Raw genomic sequence first — 20511 nt, 5'->3', positions numbered from 1 at the left:
CACTATGCCACCAGGGCTCCAAGACTCACACAAGCTCATGCATAAATACCCCAGCTCCCTTGTTCACTGAGTGAGAACTCTGAGGCATCAACTACACTGGCTTCCAGCAATTCCCAGCAGGAGCCCCAGTCACCAGTTGGGTAACTGGCTTGATAACACACCATTTATTGACTGCTTGCCCTTCCTTGTATCACATCCTCACTACCCCACTCATGTTTCCTGGGGCCACTAAAATTTTTGTCTAAGCTAGGCTGAACTACGTCTCCCAGAATTCACTTTCTTTTTATGTTTCTGGTTTGGGTGGGTCACGTAGTGTGTTGATTGGTGTCTCCCCAAAAGTTAGTGCACCTGGAACTTAATAATGTACCTGATTTGGAAAAATAATCTTTACAGATATAATTAAGAATCTTGAGATGAGATCATCCTGGATTACGTGGGTGGGCCCTAAATCCAATGACAAGTGTTCATATAACAGACAGAGGAAGAGAAGACATAGAGAAGAGGAGAAGGCTACTTGAAGACAGAGGCAGACTGGAGTGATGGCAGCCACAAGCCCAGGAATGCCTGGAACCAGCAGAAGCTGGAAGAGACAAAGAAGGATCCTCCCCTAGAGCTTTCAGAAGAAGCACAGCCCTGCTGTCACCTTGATTTCGGATTCTGGCCTCCAAAACTGTGAGAGAATACATTTTTCCTGTTTTAAGTCACGAAGGTTGTGCAATTTGTTACAGCGGTCACAAGAAATAACACATGCCAAGAAGAAAATTCTTGGGAGGTTTGCAGAATGGAAGGAAAGCAGGAGCTGTCTGGTGGCTCATATTCTTGCTGCTGATCTGCTTATCTACTTCTTTGTTGAGAAACAGCAGTTGGACCTGCCACTGCTCTACTTTCCCCTGGATTCTTCATCAGCCTCTCTGACCCCAGGGCCAAGTGTCTTTGTTTACCTCCATGACAAAAGGTTCTGGATTCTTCAGGATACCTTCCTCACCATGGTGAGAGGCAGCACAAATGGACATAAGTTTTAGTCCACCCTCAAGACATTCCATCTCTTGTTGTGGCTTCCAGCCCGTCCTTCATCTCCCCCATTTTATATCCATCTTCTCTTTTCAGGATGAAGCCAGAAACCAAATCTTCTGTTTTACAGCAGATGACCTGTATGGTCAGATAGTCCATGGAGATAGGTTCATTTCGTTCTTGTTCTTGCTGCCATAGGGGACTTAAAAGAATGAAAAGATAATCTAATCCAATCCACAGTACCCCCAACATGATCTATGTTTCCTTCACCCTCCAGAGGATAAAATTATTTATTCTTTAAAATCCAGACGTATAAAGAAAAGAGTTGGAGGAGTGTTCCAAAGGTTGGAGGACATGGGGTCATGGATCCCTTCACAGTTTAAGTCATGTCCTGCTCTCACCAAGGGCCCTCTGAGGATGAAGACCTCTGCCCATGGGAGGGGTGAGGCTGGGGGCTGACATTTTGGTTAGAGACTGGGATACTAGGCAGAGTTCCCTGTGGTCAAATGTGGAGTAACTCAAAAAAATCCATTGCCATTGAGTCGATTCCAACTCATAGTGACCCTATAGCACAGAGTAGAACTGCCCCATAGGGTTTCCAAGGAGCAGCTAGTGGATTCAAACTGCCGACATTTTGGTTAGCAGCCGAACTCTTAACCACTTCACCACCAGGAAGATTTATAAGCAGAGGGATCTCCTGCCTTTATATGGACTGTTTCAAGTCTCTGACCATGAATGTCACAGTGGTGACTACAGGTAGATTCAAGATGATTTTGGTCCTTCTCTCAGTTTCTCTCGACTGCTTATGCGCCAGAGTTCTCTTAGGATCCAGAAGGACGTGAAGAGGGGCGGCAAAACATACCTGAGCTTGGATTTCTCTTCCATCTTGGAGGTAGGTGCTCACTTGAAGTTTGATTTGGAAAAAATAAGTAACATGCTCTTGGACCAAATGGTCATGTTGTTGTTATTGTTGTTAGGTGTCACTGAGTCAGTTCTGACTCATAGTGACCCTAGGTACAACAGAACGACACACTTCCCGGTCTAGCACCATCCTCACAATCGTTGTTATGCTTGCGCCCTTTGTTGTAGCCACTGTGTCAATCCATCTTGTTGAAGGTCTTCTTATTTTTTGCTCACCCTCTACTTTACCAAGCATGATGTTCTTCTCCAGGGAGTGATCCCTCCTGACAACATGTCCAAAACATGTGAGACATAGTCTCGCCATCCTTGCTTCCAAGGAGCATCTGGTTGTACTTCTTCCAAGACAGATTTGTTCATTCTTTTGGCAGTCCATGGTATAGTCAATATTCTTCGCCAACACCATAATTCAAAGGCATCAATTCTTCTTCGGTCTTCCTTATTCATTGTCCAGCTTTGGCATGCCTATGAGGCAATTGAAAACACCATGACTTGGGTCAGGCATGTCTTAGCTTCAAAGTGACATCTTTGCTTTTCACTACTTTAAAGAGGTCTTTTGCAGCAGATTTGCCCAATGCAATGCATCTTTTGGTTTCTTGACTGCTTCTTCCATGGGTGTTGACTGTGGATGCAAGTAAAATGAAATCCTTGACGACTTCAATCTTTTCTCCATTTATCATGATGTTGCTTAATGGTCCAGTTGTGAGGATTTTTGTTTTCTTTATGTTGAGTTGTAATCCATACTGAAGGCTGTGGTCGTTGATCTTCATCAGAAGGGTCATGGAGTTTAGTTACACCTGTGACATCTATTCATATTACTCTCTGTTTACTTCCATTGTGTTTTCCCCAAGCTTTTGATAAGGTCTCATTAAATATCCCACCTGGTTCAGTAGGCTGTAAGAAAATAATGCTAAGAGGCCAATATCCACACTTGTGTAATAAACAGATACAGTGCCCCCTGAAGTCATTATGGGGGCAGCAGGACCAGTTGGCCTCAAGAGTTAAGATCTGGGGCTACAAGACTGTTATGGATTGAATTGTGTCCCCCAAATATGTGTGTCAACTTAGGCTAGGCCATGATTCCCAATATTGTGTGATTGTCCACCATTTTGTCATCTGATGTGATTTTCCTATGTGTTGTAAATCCTACCTCTATGACATTAATGAGGTGGGATTGGTGGCAGTTATGTTAATGAGTCAGAACTCAATTTTCTCTAAGATTAGGTTGTGTCTTAAGCCAATCTCTTTTGGGATATGAAAGAGAGAAATTGAGCAGAGAGACAGGGGGATCTCATACCACCAAGAAAGCAGCACAGGGAGCAGAGCACTTCCATTGGATCCAGGGTTCCTGTGCCTGAGAAGCTCCTAGGCCAGGAGAAGATGGTTGACAAGAACCTTCCCACAGAACTGATGGAGCGAGAAAGCCTTACCCTGGAGCTGACACCCTGAGTTTAGACTTCTAGCCTCCTAGACTGTGAGAGAATAAACTTCTGTTTGTTGAAGCCATCCACTTGTGGTATTTCTGTTATAGCAGCACTAGCTAACCAAGACAGAATTTGGTACCGAGAGTGGGGTGCCACTCTAACAGATACCTAAAATGTGGAAGTAGTTTTGAAACTGTGAATAGGTAGAGGCTGGAAGAGTTTTAAGATTGCCTTGAAGAGACTGTGGAATTATGGACATCAAATACAATTCTGGTGAGGACTCAGAAGGAAGTGAGGGGAGCTGTTACATTGGAGATGGCACAGACAGTGAGAAGCAGCAGCAGAGAAATGGCAGCAGCAGAGAAACGGCAGCAACAGAACCAGGAGACCAGCATGAGACAGCACTGGAGCTGACCCACGAAGTGAGAGAGCTGAGTGCCTTTGCGCAGCAGGCGTCCTGGCAGAGTGGGGTGCCTCCAAGCACTTATGGGTGGAGCTAGGCACAGAGCAAGAGAGCTGAGTGCCTTCTGGCTAAAGTTTACTGGTGGAGTGGGGTGCCTCCAGGCACTTATTAGTGGTGCTAAACTTACCAGTGGTGCTAAAGAGCTTTGGAACACATGCATAAGCAAGGCAGACTCAGGTGGTGAGGCCTGAGGGGCCGAGAGGCCAAGGAACCAAGAAGCAGGGGCTGAAAAGACAATGAACACAGGAAGCAGAGATGCCTCAGTCTCAAAGGGTGGAGTCACCACTCAGATGGATTAGGAGAATGAGGCTGCCCAAAGCTGAGGGAGCAGAATTGCTGTTCCAGCAGGCCTTTAAGGTGGAGCTGAAGCCCAGGGTTGAGGGGCCTCCATGCAGAATCCGGAGAGCGTGGCCAATACCTAGAGTCTGTACGGCAGGGCCATTGTGTAAATGATCTCAGAGAACAGAGGATTATTTTCAAGCCTCGAGGGCTAATGTAATGTGTTCTGCTGACTTGCTTGATGCCTGTTATGCCTTCTTTTCCTCCAATTTCTCGCATAGTAATGGAAATGACTAGCTTGTGCCTGTTCCACCATTGTAGTTTGGAAGCAGATAATTTGTATGCTAGATTTCACAGATGAAGAGGAATTTATGGATTTTGGACTTGGAGTTGATTTAAGACTTTTGCTATGATATGATGGAGTAAATGTGTTTTACATGTGGCAAGGGTATGAACTTTTGGGGGCCAAATGGTAGAATGTTATGGATTGAATTCTGTCCCCCCAAAATGTGTGTCAACTTGGCTAGGCCATGATTCCAATACTGTGTGACTGTTTACCATTTTGTCATCTGATGTGATTTTCCTATGTGTTGTAAATCCTACCTCTATGATGTTAATGAGGTGGGATTGGCGACTGTTATGTTAAGGAGGCAGGACTTAATGTACAAGATTAAGTTGTGTCTTAAGCCAATCTTTTTTGAGATATAAAGGAGAGAAATGAGCAGAGAGAGGAAGGTCCTCATACCACCAAGAAAGCAGTGCCAGGAGCAGAGTGTGTCCATTGGACCCAGGGTCCCTGCACCTGAGAAGCTCCTAGACCAGGAGAAGATTGATGACAAGGACCTTCCCCAGAACTGAAGGAGAGAGAAAGCCTTCCCTTGGAGCTGATGCCCTGAAATTGGATTTCTAGCCTCCTAGACTGTGAGAGAATAAGCTTCTATTTGTTGAAGCCATCCACTTGTGGTATTTCTGTTATAGCAGCACTAGATAACCAAGACAAAGACCTAGCCACCAGTCCTCATGGGAAGTTATTCCTCCATTTCCAACTTTGAAGTGTGTGAGTAAAGGGTTAACTCAGTGAGCTTGGGGTTCTCAAACCCCACATATGCCAAAGAAAGGACTGGCCGTTGACCTACTCTTGGGTGATAACCTCTAAGCTCTTGGAATGTCCTGCCTAATAAGAGTGACTTTGTATACCTGGAGCCTTGTGCAACATCAGATAGTTTATGCTAACAATGTGATTTACTGTGAATACCCATTGTTCACCTGGAGCCTTAGGCCACATCGTATCACTTTGACCTCTGGAGGGGTTAAAGACTGAATAACTTAGGTCAGTCACATGGGCATTCCATACCTACGTGACTGATCCCCAATAAAAACCCTAGATACGACAGCTCAGGTGAGTTTTCCTGGTTGGCAATATTTCATGTGTGTTGCACACATTGTTGCTCAGAGAATCAAGTGCTGTCCGTGACCACTGGGAGCGGACACCTGGAAGCTCACGCCTGGTTTCTCCTGAACTCTGCCCTATGTGCCTTTTGCCTTTCCTGATTTTAATCTTATCCTTTCACTGCAGTAAACTGTAACCATGAGTATAACAGCTTTTCTGAGTTCTGTTGACTACTTCATGGTGAATCATCAAATCTGAGGGTTGTCTTGGGGCCTCCCAACACAAGGGGCATGGATACTGTTTTATTGTGAAAAATGGTGGTCTGTCTTTACCCTCCTCAGATTCATCACTCCTTGAGAAAATAAGGAACATGAGCTAACCCTTCTTGATGAACTGGAAGAGTCCCTTCCTCCAGTTCCAGGGAAGCATTTCCTCCCCATCCTTGCTCATGGCTGTCCCTCAAGTCCTCAGAAATCTCAAAAAGAAATGGATACAACAAACCACGTAGGAGCACAGTTACGGAGACTCCCTATACATATCCAAACAACTTGCGGGGTTGGTTTACTGGGTCAAAAGTCTTGGGACCACAGTCTCAGGGAACAACTTAGTCAATTGGCATAAAATAGTTCACAAAGATAATGTTCTACATCCTAGTTTGGTGAGTAGTGTCTGGGGTCTTAAAAGCTTGCGGGTGGCCATCTAAGATACAACTGTTGGTCTCTACTCTTATGGTGCAAAAGAGAATGAAGAAAATCAAAGGCTCAAAGAAACTATTCCACGGGACTAATAACCCACACAAACCACAGCCTCTTCTAACCTGAGACCAGAAGAACTAGATGTTGTCCAGCTACCACTACCAACCATTCTGACTAGGGACACAATTAGAGGGTCTCAGATAGAATGGGAGAAAGATGTAGAACGAAACTAAAATTCCTTTAAAAATCCAGACCTACTGGACCAATAGAGACTAGAGGTACCCCCCGAGACTGTTGCCCTAAGAAACCCTTTGAATTTGGAATTGAAGCTATTTCTGCAGGTCACCTTTCAGCGAAATAATAGATTGGCTTATAAAATAAACAATACCATGACTAACGTGCTCCTTTAAACAGTTAACTACATGAGACCAAACCATCAACATTTATACAAAAGCAAAGATGAGAAAGCAAGGAGGGGAAGGGAAGCTAGGTCGATGGAAACAGAACAAACAGAATGGAGATAATGAGAATTCTGACACATTCTAAAAATTATAACCAATGGAATGGAACAATCTGTATAAAAATTGTTAAAGGGGAACCTAATTTGCTGTGTAAACTTTCACCTAAAACACAATAAAATATTATTTAAAAAAAGAAAAAAAAATGGAGACCTTGGACAACTTTCATTCCTGCTCCTTTATCTCAGTTTCCTCCAAACAAGCTGTGCAGAACCTGTGTGTTCAGTGCACAGTTCACCAGGCAGTGGATATTCCCCCAGGATGCTCCTCACCAGTCCCCCTTCCTTCTCTCTAGGCAGTAGAGCTGGAGACCCTTCACATGGCACTCTCATTGCCTCCACGCCCCCTGGACACCACCTTCTCCTGTAGGGACTTGTAGGGTTTCCCCAAGCTGGGGAGGGTGAGCTCTGCTTCCTGCAGCTCCAGCTCCCGCTGAGACAAGTGCTCAATAACAGCCGCTCCGATCGAGTCCCCTAGGACATTCGTCATTGTGCGAAGCCGGTCACTGGTGGAGGGGGAGAGAAGAGAAGCTGCTGTTAACTAGGGCTTGAGGAGCTTCAGCAAAGGTGAGGGGAGGGGACTTCCAGTGCCTGAAGTTGGTGTCTGGGTTCCAGCCCTGTCCACAACCACATGACCTTGAGCAGGTTTCTCCCCCTCCCTTGGTTTCCTCCGCTAACATATACAGTTAGACTGACTCTGAGATGTTCACACTTGTTCTTAGTAATGCAAAAAAAAATTTTTTTTAAAAGAAATCTTATGTGGACATCTGATGCAAAAAATTAGGGATTATAAACTGAAGGGCAGATGTGACTCAGGAAAGTAACCACCATGAGTGAACCACGCCAGGTGTGAGTCAATAGAAGTGATGACCTGGACATGCTGGAGACTGTCCAAATGTTGTGCCCAAGAGGGCACTCAGGGCCAGCTAACCACTGCTATGTGGGAATTAAAGTCCTTCTACTTTTCCAGAAGAATCAAGAAATCCAGTTTTGTTTTGTTTTTTTGTTTTGTTTTTTGGTAAAATCTCTTGTTTTTAAATGTTGGGAATTCTTAAAAAACATTTGCAGTCCAGATCCATCCCATGGATCACCTTTTGTGACTTTTACATTAAAAAGGTGAAAGGGGAGCTTTTTTGGCTGGCAAGTAAAGCTCCCACCACTTATTTCTCCCCATCCTACTTTACAAGGTTAACTCCATGTAATTTGGGATTCATAGGACATGGACTGGAGTAGCTTCCTAGGCCCTCTTTTCACTCTAAAATTCCAGGACTTTGTGTCCTTGTTGAGATGAGGACTCCCACATTGGGAATCTTCCAGGGGGAAGCAGGGACTGAGAGGTGAGGGGAGACAGCACCAGGGTCTAGCCTGAAGAACACTTACAGGAACCAGTCCACAGCTATGATAAGGGTGATGTCTTCAGTGGGCAGGCCAACTGATGTGAGCACAATCACCATGGTGACCAAACCAGCCTGGGGGATGCCAGCAGCTCCAACACTGGCCGCTGTGGCTGTGATGCTGCAAAGGAGACAGAACACAGGGAGGCAAGGCAAGGGAAGGGAGAGATGAGGAAGATAGTGGGAAAAGATACAACAGAGGGAAGGGATGAGTCCTATTAATTTCCCCAAAATGAAAGGCAAACCCAAAGAAACTTTCATTAAATGCCAATGCAGGTGGGACCCGTCTTCCGTTGCTGAGATGTGATTGTAAGTACATTCAATGAAATGTTTAAACAACTCATATTGTAGATATATGAATAGGTATTTAATCAGCTGCCTCTGGAGGCTGGAGAAGCAGAAGTATCACCCAGAGCAGCACCTGTGAACCAAGAGAATGAGCCCTCAGTATGCAAGTAAGATACTAGAAGGTAAGTCAGTAGAGACAAGGCCCAGCTGATGGGAATGGAACTCTGGAAGGTGGACAAAGTTTAGAGCCAAAAGGAGAAATTTTCTAGGGTGCTGAGAGAATGAAATAATAGTGGTTTTGGAAAATGAAAAGGCAGAACACACGGTGGGAAATGAACGAAATGGTGGCCACCATCTAGTAGAGGGCCAAACTAGATCGGGGTGGGCTAGATTTTACCTCCTGCATCAACTCTGATTCCCTGGCGTGATGTGGTAAAAAGGATCCTGAAGCTACTGAGCTTACCAGGAAAGACATTGACCTGTGGTTGTTGTCGTCATTCCTGGTGGCCTCTGAAACCCGTTCCTAGATTCTATAATTGTCAACACTGGGCCACTCAGGACACTTAGTCCAGATCATAGCTGTATCAGCACAAGGACTAAGCAAATCACATTCCAACGGACCCCATTCACTAGCTGTACAAATTGGACATAAATTCAGAACCTCATTTCCTCATCTGTAGATTTGGGGACATATATTTACTATTACAGATTGAATTGTGTCCTTTGAAAAGAAATGTGGAAGTCCTAACCCCTGTAAATAGGATTTTTTGTTGTGTTAATGAGGTCATTCCAGAGTAGGATGGGCCCTAAACCTAATCACTCAGAAGTGTCATAAAAAGAGCAATATAAACACAGACACACACAGGGGAAGACAAAGGCCATGTGAAGACCCATCTGCAAGCAAAAGAATGCCAAGGATTGCTGGCAGACACCAAAAACTAGGAGAGAGGTCCACAGAAGGAATTGACTCCAGAATATGACAACATAAATTTCTCTTCTTGAAAGCCACCCATTTGCGGTATTTTTTTGTTATGCAGCACTAGGTACCTAAGACATCTATCTTGCAATGTTATTATCCATAATAAATTAGGACAATGCCTTCTTAACGTGGTCACAAACAGGGGCACTAGCACCATTATCCTAAGTGAGGATCTTATCTACTCCAAAGAGCAGCACCTGGCATAAACACTGATCTGTGGGTGCTCACAGGAGGCAGGCAGTACACTGGATGGGATGAGCTAATTGCACCCAGAGCCAAGAAGCCAACTTGAACTCCTTTAGGTTAAGTTTCTATTAGGACCAGCCAGCCAACCATATCTAACACTAAATTTTGAAGCTTTACCTGGTGAATCTCAAGCTGGCTATCACCATCTAGCTGTCTCCATAGATTCCCAGGAAAAAGTGGGTGTAGCTGGAAATGATTCTGTGTTCAAGACCATCCCTCAAAGGTCCCTCATTCTTACCCTTTTTGATGACTTTCTTATTCCCAATGATGTCAAAGTCTCCAATGAGAAATGCTCACTGCAATGTCTGGGACCCTGACCTAGCCAAATCTAAAATGTGTTCTCTTGTTGTTGTTAGGTGCCGTCAAGTCTGTTCTGACTCAACCAACTCTATGTACAACAGAACGAAACACTGCCTGGTCCTGTGCCACCTCACAATTCTTGCTATATTTGAGCCCATTGTTGCAGCCACTGTGTCACCCCATCTCATTGAAGGTCTTTCTCTCTTTTGCTGACCCTCTACTTTACCAAGCACGATGCCCTTCCCCAGGGACTGGTCCCTCCTGATAACATGAGACGAAGTGTTGCCATCCTTACTTCTTAGGAACATTCTGGCCGTACTTCTTTCAAGACAGATTTGTTCATTCTTCTGCATTCCATGGTATATTCAATATTCTCTACTAACACCATGATCCAAAGGCATCAGTTCTTCTTCGGTCTTCTTTATTCATTGTCCAGCTTTCGTATGCCATATGAGGCAATTGAAAATACCATGGCATGGATCAGGGTAATTTAGTCTTCAAAATGACATCCTGTGTGTGCTTTTCAACACTTTAAAGAGGTCGTTTGCAGCAGACAGTCCCAAAGCAATATGTCATTTGATTTCTTGACTACTGCTTCCACGGGCATTGACTGTGGATCCAAGTAAAATGAAATCCTTGACAAGTTCAATATTTTATCTATTTATCATGATGTTGCTTATTGGCCCAGTTGTGAGGATTTTTGTTTTCTTTATGTTGAGTTGTAATCCATATTGAAGGCTGTAGTCTTTGATCTTAATCAGTAAGTGCTTCAAGTTCTCTTGAAATTACCATTTATGTCTTCTTCTCTGCATCCTTGGTTTCCTCTAGAAAAGTATGCTTATATCCCAGTCATCCATTGGAAAGACAAGTAAGATTGCTTGAAGAAAGACCCAATGACAACCTTTACATTGTGTGGCAATGAGGTAGCTGGGACCAGGGACTCTATACATGTAGCAGAAGAGATGCTACATGGCCTCAACATCCCACAAAACCTCCAGGGGCTATAAGCCTTTGTGCCCAGAGGTGAGTTGTATCCCTGAAAATCCCCTGAGCAGCTGGGACCCAAGTTCAGACTGTTTTCCCCATAGGATGGTCTTTCAGGACCCCCACTAAGAGGGAGAAAAAACTGTTTGCTGCTGACCTCCAGTTATAAATGTTCCCAACCGTCTTAGGCTGGTTTTTCTAGAGAAGCAAAACCAGAGAAGTGTATATCTATATCTATATCTATATCTATATCTATATCTATATATATATCCCATTGCTGTCGTGTCAGTTCTAACTCATAGTGATCTTATAAGACAGAATAGAACTGCCCCATAGGGTTTCCAAGGAGTGGCTGATGGATTTGAACTCTGACCTTTTGGTTAGCAGCTGAGCTCTTTAACCACTATGCCACCAGTGCCCTACATATATATATATATATATACAGAGAAAGAGAAAGATTTATCTCAAGGAAATGGCTCACATGATTGTAGAGGATGGCAAGGGGCAAAGATGGCAAGTCCCAAGTCTGTGCGTCAGGCATCAGGCTGGAGGCTTCTGACTTTCGTAGCTGCAGAGGATTATAAACCAAAGATCAACAGGTCAGACAGCAGGCTGCTGGCCCACGGGCTGCAGAGGCTGATGAATCCAAGATGGGTAGGTAAGATGGCAGGTTGCTGGCTCACAGGCTGTGGAGGCTGACGGATCCCAAGATCAGTAGGCAATACAGCAGACCATGGCTCAAGTCTCAAGAACCAGAAGTCAGATGATGATGAGGTGGATGCAGGATCCAGAGAGAGCCAAAGCCAGTGAGCTTTGCCAGAACATCCATATATATTGGATGCAGGCCACCCCCCTGAGGAAACTCCCTTTGCAACTGATTGGCTGATCACATCAGATCACATCATGGAGGTATTACATTACATTACAAAATGGAGAATAACTGTATCATTACATAACTGCCAAACTACATCATCACATAACTGCAGAAACAACTGAGAATCATGGCCCAGCCAAGTTGACATTCAACCTTAACCATCACTGTCCACCCCTTGTCATCTTGGCTCCTGTACACATCTCCTAAACCATACACAATCTCTAGATAAAGACAATTACAAAGTAATTGCACCTAGTGTGATACAACTAACATGCATACTACCAAAAACACACTAGCTCCATTTACATCTTATATCTTATAAGTGAAGAAAACAAAAATATTTGATGCATACATACAAGGAAGGAATACTCAAAATAATTACAGTCCTTATTTCTACAAGTGGTCATGTAGTTGTAACTGATACTTAGAAGTACCTTCTTCCATCACCCATTTAGTATTCCCTTTTCTCTCAGCAAGCACTTCAGCTGGTCATGGTTCTTTGCCTGGAGGGGTGAACCAAACCTTCATTCCTGAAGGGTCTCGGCCAGTAGTCGCCATGTAGGAATTGGGTTGCTGTAGTTTTCCATTGACTTTAATCACAGGACATGGTAGTACTAAGAAAGGTCCTAAGGGATCTCTTGTATTCCAGACATGCTCTTCTTTACCTCCATTATATAATATCAATCACATTTCCCCTTGGCAATCAGGATCAATCACACCAGCCAATACCATAACTCCCTTCTTTGCCTGTTGATCCAGAGGCATGAGAGGCCAAAGTGGCCAGATGACATTTTTTACTTCTAGTTCAAAAGAATCAGTGTTCTGTCTCCTGGTAGGTGCATTCCTCCCTTTGGAATTAAGACCTCTAGACCCGCAGAGCATATAGGGTCACAGGGACAAGAAGCAAAAATTTTGCAAGTGGGTCACTAGGGGTAATATTGAGAGGTGCCACACCCATTTCCATCCCTTGATTCCTAGACTTGTGAAGCCAGGCTGTGGGAGAAAAAGCACCATATATTGGATGCTGGTTTAGAGCATATACAGCCTCCTGAAAAACATTACCCAACTCTGCAAAGTACTGCCACCTAGCTGGCACGGTAACTGCGTCTTTAGAACACCATTCCATCATTCTATCAAGCCAGCTCCTTCATAATGATGGGGAACATGGTAAGACCAGTGAATTCCATGAGCACAGGCCCATTGCCGCACTTCAATTGCCATGAAGTGGGTCACTGGATCCGAGGGGATGCTGTGTGGGATACCATGACAGTACATAAGGCATTCTGTAAGTCCACTAGTAGTAGTTTTAGCAGAAGCACTGCATGCAGGGAAGGCAAATCTGTATCTAGAATAAGATTCTATTCTAATAAGAGCAAAATGCTGCCCTTTCCATGATGGAACTGGTCCAATGTAATCAACCTGCCACCAGCTTGCTGGCTGATCACCTTGAGGAATGATGTCATATCGAGGACTCAGTGTAGGTCTCTCCTGATGGTAGACTGGGCACTCAGCAGTGGCTGTAGCCAAGTCAGCCTTGGTGAGTCAAAGTCCATAATGCTGAGCCTATGCATAACCTCCATCTCTGCTACCATGGCCTCTTTGTTCATGAGCCCATTGGGCAATGATGGGAGCAGCTAGGGAAAGAGGATGACTGGTTTCCACAGAACACGTCATCCTATCCTCTTGATTGTTAAAATTCTCTGCTAAAGTCACCCTTTGGTGAGCATTCACATGAGACACAAATATCTTCACTTCTTTGGACAATTCAGAGAGATCTATCCACACTATCTCTTGCCTATATTTCCATGTCTCCAGTTTTCCAATCATGTTCCTTCCAAGTCCCTGATCATCCAGCCAAACCATTAACCACAACCGAGTATACAATTGCACATCTGGCCATTTTTCCTTTCAAGCAAAGTGAAAAACCACTTGCACTGCTCAAAGTTCTGCCCATTGGGAGGATTTCCCTCCACCACCATCCTTCAAGGAGGTCCCAGGAAGGGACTATAGTGCTGCCACTGTCACTTTTGTGTGGTCCTGCATATTGAGCAGAACCATCTGTAAACCAGGCACAAGTTTTCTCTTCCTCAGTCAACTGATCATAAGGAAGTCCCCATGAGGCCATAGATGCAGACTGGCAGAGGGTAGGTAATGTGACAGGAGTGGAGACCATGGGCATTTGGGCCACTTCTTCATGCAACTTACTTGTGCCTTCAGGTCCTGCTCGAGCCCGATCTCATATATATCGCTTACGTTTAATGATGGAATGCTGCTGTGCACATCCAATTTTATGGCTCTGTGCATCAGACATCACCTAGTTCATGACGGGGATCTCAAGCTGCATGGTGACTTGGTGACCCAATGGCAAGGTGACTCAATATCTACTAAGACCCAATAACAAGCCAAAAGCTGTTTCTCAAAAGAAGAGTAGTTATCTACAGGGGATGGCAGCGCTTTGCTCCAAAATCCTGAGTCTGTGCTGTGGTTCACCAATAGGGCCTGCCAAAGACTCCAAACAGCATCTTTATCTACCACTGACACTGAAAGCACCATTGGCTCAGCCAGATCATATGGCCCAAGTGGCAGAGTTTCTTGCACGGCAGCCTGAATTTGTTGTAGAACCTTCTTTTGTTCTGGGCCCCACACAAAAAAAGCAGCTTTTCAAATCACTTGATAAATAGGTCAAAGTAGCACATCCAAATGAGGGATATGTAGCCTCCAAAATCCAAAGAAGCCCACTAGGCATTGTGCCTCCCTTTTAGTTTGTGGGAGGGGCACAATAAGTTATCCTTCACTTTAGAAGGAATATCTGGACATGCCCCCACACCACCGGACCCCTGGAAATTTCACTGAGGTGGAAGGCACCTGAATTTTTGTGGGATTGATTTCCCACCCTCTAGCTTGCAAATGTTTTACTAGTAAGTACAGAGTCATTGACCCTTTTTCCTTACTAGGTCCAATCAGCATAATGTCATCAATATAATAGACCTGATTGATGTCTTGTGGCAGGGAAAGTTGATCAAGGTCCTTGAGAACTAAATTATGACATAAGGCTGGACAGTTGATATACCCCTGAAGTAGGACAGTGAAGATGTATTGATGGCCTTCCCAGCTGAAGGCAAACTGCTTCTGATGTTCCCTTGAAACTGGAATTGATAAAAAGGGATAGGCCAGACTAATAGTTGCATGTCAGGTACCAGGAGATGTATTAATTTGCTCAAGCAATGAAACCACATCTGGAACAGCAGCTGCAATTGGAGTCACCACCTGGTTAAGTTTAAGATAATTCACTGTCATTCTCCAAGATCTGTTTTTTGCACAGGCCAAATAGATGAGTTGAATGGGGATGTTTTGGGAATCACTACCCCTGCATCCTTTAAGTCCTTGATTGTGGCAGTAATCTCTGCAATCCCTCAAGGAATGTGGTATTCCTTTTTTGTTTACTATTTTCCTAGGTAGGGGCAGTTCTAATGGTTTCTACTTGGCTTTTCCTACCATAACAGCCCTTACTCCACTTGTCAGGGATCCAAAGTGGAGATTCTGCCAGTTGCTGAGTATACCTATTCCAATTATGCACTCTGGAACTGGTGAAATCACTACATGATCGGTTTGGGAACCCACTGGATCCACTGTGAGGCAAATCTAAGACTCCATTAATAATCTGACTTCCATACGCCCCTATCTGGTAGGCCACAGTGTCATTTTGGGTCTCCTGGAATCAGTGTCAGTTCTGAGCCATTATTCAGTAATTCCCAAAAAGTCTGATTATTTCCTTTTCCCCAATGAACAGTCACTCTCATAAGAGGCCATGGATCCCTTTGAGGAAGGGTGGAGACAGATTAACAATATTAATTTTGGCAGTGTAGTGGGGTCCTTCCTCAAGGGGACACTGCCTCCCTTCATCCAGTGGGTTTGGGTCTGTAACCTGGCTCAAGTCTGGGAATGATTGAGGGGCCATGACTCTATTTTTGTGATTCAAGTTAGACTGCCATTCACTTGATCTAGAATTCTTTCACTTGTACAGATCAAGTAAGATCTCCGATCTTTTTCACTCCTAGAGACACCATGACTAGCCAATGCCATAAGTTCATACAAGTCAGCTATTCTGTTTAATCCTGATTACTACTTTGACTCCACTGTCCATTATGGTAACTACGTCCACCTTGTGTTTGTTGGTTGAGTGTCACCACTTGGCCTCTAACACCACGGGGCCCATCAGCCCCATTGTAGTTAGGTGTCTTAATTCATTTAGGGCCATTCCCACTGTCAAATCTGACTTACATAAAATAGCAACCACAGCAGTCTTCAAGGATGCTGGGGCTCCCGTCATAAATTTGTTCCTCACCATTTTGGTAAAAAGTGTATCCTCTGGGCACTCCATGTGTGGGTCTGTGGGTCTAACTGGATAAATCCATTCTAACATGCCAATTTCCCTAAGCCTTTGGATACCTTCTTCTACAGTACACAAAGGCAGGTCTTGTACTTCTACTTGATTTAGTGTAGGCTACCATATAATCTGTGCTTCAGTGAGCCAAACAAATAAACTACTAGATCATTTCCTAATCTCTCGAGCTTAAACACTGAATGAAGAATCTGTGCTTAGTGGACCCATATCATATCAGACTGATCTGTCTTTATGTTCCTTGCACCACTGTCCCACACCCTTAATAGCCATTCCGACACATATTCCCCTGGTTTCTGTTTGTACATATCATAAAAAGCAAGCTGCTCTTTTAAAGTATAATGTACCTCCTCCTTGGGCATATTTTGTACTTCACGTTTTGGGGCTCACTGGGACTTAAGTATAGTTATAGGCCTAGAAGCAAAAATGTGTGGTGGGATGTGTTCTGAGAACATTCAGCAATGTCTTGCAAGGCATCTGCCTCATGTTTTGCCCCACACAATGACTTAGATACCTCCCCAGGCAATGACTCAGATGGCAGCCCAGGCAATATTTCAGACAAAGGCTCTTCAGACACAGCTGGTTAATCTCATCAGATGGGGGTGGAGATCAATAAAAAGCAGTTGCAGCAGTACGTTAACAGGGAACTGCCAGAAATACAAGCCGGATACAGAAGACGATGTGGAACTAGGGATATCATAGCTGATGTCAGACGGATCTTGGCTGAAAGCAGAGAATACCAGAAAGATGTTTACCTATGTTTTGTTGAAAATGCAAAGGCATTTGACTGTGTGGATCATAACAAATTATGGATAACATTGCAAGGAATGGGGATCCCAGAACACTTAATTGTGCTCATGAGGAACCTGTATATAGACTAAGAGGCAGTCGTTTGAACAGAACAAGGGGATACTGCGTGGTTTAAAGTCAGGAAAGGTGTGTGTCATGGTTGTATCCTTTCACCACACTTATTCAATATGTAGGCTGAGCAAATAATCTGAGAAGCTAGACTACATGGAGAAGAATGAGGCATCAGGATTGGAGGAAGACTCATTAACAACCTGTGATATGCAGATGACACAATGTTGCTTGCTAACAGTGTAGAGGACTTGAAGCACTTACTGATTAAGATCAAAGACTACAGCCTTCCGTATGGGTTGCACCTCAACATCAAGGAAACAAAAATCCTCACAACTGGACCAATAAGCAACATCCTGATAAATGGAGAAAAGATTAAAGTTGTCAAGTATTTCATTTTACTTGGATGCACAATCAATGCCCATGGAAGCAGCAGTCAAGAAATCAAATGATGCACTGCATTGGGCAAATCTGCTGCAAAAGACCTCTTTAAAGTGTTAAAAATCAAAGATGTCACTTTAAGGACTAAGGTGAGCCTGACCCAAGCCATGATGTTTTCAATCACCTCATATGCATGCAAAAGCTGGACAATGAATAAGGAAGACCAAAGAAGAATTGATGCCTTTGAATTGTGGGGTTGGTGAAGAATATTGAGTATACCAAGGACTGCCAGAAGAACGAACAGGTCTGTCTTGGAAGAGGTACAACCAGAATGCTCATTAGAACAAGGATGGCAAGAGTTGGTCTCATGTGCTTTGGACATGTTATCAAGAGGGACCAGTCCCTGGAGAAGGACATTATGCTTGGTAAAATGGAGGGTCAGCAAAAAAGAGGAAGACCCACAATGAGATGGATTGACACAGTGGCTACAACAATGGACTCAAACATAGAAATGATTGTGAAGATGGCGTAAGACCGGGAAGTGGTTTGTTCTGCTGTACATAGGGTTGCTGTGAGTCAGAACCAACTTGATGGCACCTAACAACAACAACAACAACATATATAATATATACATATGCTTCACTAGAGAAGCAAGCCTAAGATGTTAGAGGAGATGAAGTGGGGACAAAGTACAGAGTGTGGTCCCAAAGTTAGGTAGCTGGAATGCAATGGAGGTTTATGTCACTGAGTTCAGAAGGTAGGAAACTTTGAGACTAAATGATGGATGGTTTATTCATTTGGATGTGAAATTGCTCGGGGTGGTGTTAATAAAATGGAATGGTAATGAAAGCTATATGGAGGAGGCAGGACCAAGATGGCGGAGTAGTCAGACACTTCCAGTGGACCCTCTTACAACAAAGACCCAAAAAAACAAGTGATTTGATTATATATGGCAATCTGGGAGCCCTGAACATCAAAGGCAGAGTTGAGGAACCAGACTGAGCAGCAGGGGGAGAGAGAGATGGTTCGGAAGCAGCGAGGAGTTACCAGACCTGACCCGGTGACAGCCTGAGCCCTTCAGGCCTGATCAATTTGGGGGTAAGAGGTGAGGCAGGCAAGCAGCCATGTCCAGGAGGTGCATTTTAAGCACAGGGGGAGACACAGCCACTGAGAGTCTACATGGCCACCCAGAACTAGTGAGAAGCAGCCCTCGATCAGCCAAAGATAAGTACTTTCCCTTAGGGAAAAACCTCTCTCCCACTGACCTCCCCACTCCCTGCTCTGCACTGGGTCCTGGACTGGCTTTAGCAATTGCCTAGTCCCTTGGGCTGCAAGTAGGATCCGTCACAAGCCTGGAGCCATTCTCCCTGCCTTGGAGAGTGAACAAATTAACAAACAGGAAAAAATAAACTCCTGGCTACCCTAAGCCAGGAACCCAGGGTAGGCACAGCTCCTTTGCCTAGGCACAAGCATAAGGGATCCACAGACTTTGAGTTCCTTTCACCCTGCAGAGACTTGTGTGGGCCCATCTCAACAGCATAGGCCCTCGTTATCGCTGTACAACAGGGTATATACCAGAACTCTAACTTCAACTGTTTCAGCTGTGAAGTGGCAGGTTCTTGACATTTGACACTGCTCTTCCCATTAAGCAGGGTCTTCTCCTACCAACATCAAGGGTCTGAGGACCGGTGGCTCCACCCATGCCACCTAGCCACCTGCGATAGGGGCCATGAATAAGAGGTGCCTCCCAGTCCTTACAGCCAACAGCATTAGCTGCTGATAGTCCGGCTGCAAAACCCACTCACCGATGTGCTCTAGGGAACAGGGACAGGCCTTCCTCCTGGACACTCAGGGGTGGCCGTCAGCCCCCTGCCTTGCTCAGAATGCGTCCCCCTGCTGCATCCAGATGCCTGTGCCTACACCAATCACCCATACCTATCTACAACTGTGAGAGCCTACACCACACACTTGGTGGTTATCTATCTGGACACCTAAGCTGAATCCATACAGGAGGAGTGGGTGGACTCCTGAGCTCACATACCTAGCAACAGATCTAACCACCTGGTGACAGGACATTAGAGCTTCAAAGGTGCCAATAATCAAACTAGCTCATACAAACAGCCTATTTGGGCATATCAAAACAAACCAAGAAACTAGGACAGAGTAAGCAAACATAAAATAAAAAAAAATAACTTATTGATGGGTCAGAGACAACAGTCAATATCAAATCACATAAAGAGGCAATCCATGATGGCAACAGCAAGCTCCCAAAATAAAGAATCTAGAGATTCTCCAGAGGTGGAAAATTTCTTGGAATTACCAGAGGCAGAATACAAAAGATTAATAAACAGAACTCTTCAAGAAATTAGGGAGGAAATTAAGCAAAACACAGAACACGCAATAGAGGAAATTAAAAAGATTAGCGAAGAGCATAATGACAAATTTAACAGGCTGCAAGAATCAGAAATCCAGAAGATTAACAACAAAATTTCAGAATTATACAACTCAATAGAAAGTTAGAGGAGCAGAATTGAGGCAATCGAAGTCAGAATTAGTGAGATTGAAGATAAAGCACTTGACACTAACTTATTTGAGGAAAAATCAGATAAAATGGTTTAAAAAATGAAGAAACCCTAAGAATTATGTGGGACTCTGTCAAGATGAATAACCTACGAGTGATTGGAGTACCAGAACAGGGGGGACAACAGAAAATACAGAGAGAATTTCTGAAGACTTGTTGGCAGAAAACTTCCCTGATATAGTGAAACATGAGAATGAGAACATATCTATCCAAGATGCTCATCAAACCCCACGAAGGTAGATCCCAAAAGAAAGTCACTAAGACATATTGCAATCAAACTTGCCAAAACCAAAGATAGAGAATTTTAAGAGCAGCTAGGGATAAACAAAAAGCCATCTACAAAGGAGATCAACAAGAATAAGCTCGGACTACTCAGCAGAAACCATGCAGGCAAGAAGGCAATGGGATGACATACATAAAGCCTTGAAGGAAAAAAACCACCAGCCAAGAATTCTATATCCAGCAAAACTGTCTCTCAAATATGATGGCAAAATTAGGGCATTTCCAGATAAACAGAAGTTTATGGA

At 44.1% G+C, this 20511-nt stretch overlaps 1 protein-coding gene across 1 annotated transcript in view; it reads right to left on the bottom strand.

Moving 5' to 3' along the window:
- Positions 1-6860: 6860 nt before the first annotated feature.
- Positions 6861-20511, bottom strand: part of SLC1A6 (solute carrier family 1 member 6) — a 34695-nt gene continuing 21044 nt past the window's right edge. The window contains exons 8-9 of the mRNA XM_004384448.1: positions 8078-8212; positions 6861-7203 (exon numbers count right to left, since the gene is read on the bottom strand). Coding sequence (XP_004384505.1) covers positions 7014-7203; positions 8078-8212 — 325 coding nt within the window. The 3' untranslated portion in view covers positions 6861-7013. The remainder of the gene's footprint in view (positions 7204-8077; positions 8213-20511) is intronic.

This window comes from Trichechus manatus, unplaced genomic scaffold (assembly GCF_000243295.1).
Source record: "Trichechus manatus latirostris isolate Lorelei unplaced genomic scaffold, TriManLat1.0 scaffold00122, whole genome shotgun sequence".
In the NCBI taxonomy this organism is placed as follows: Eukaryota; Metazoa; Chordata; class Mammalia; order Sirenia; family Trichechidae; genus Trichechus; species Trichechus manatus.
This window is presented reverse-complemented; position numbering and strand designations above follow the sequence as displayed.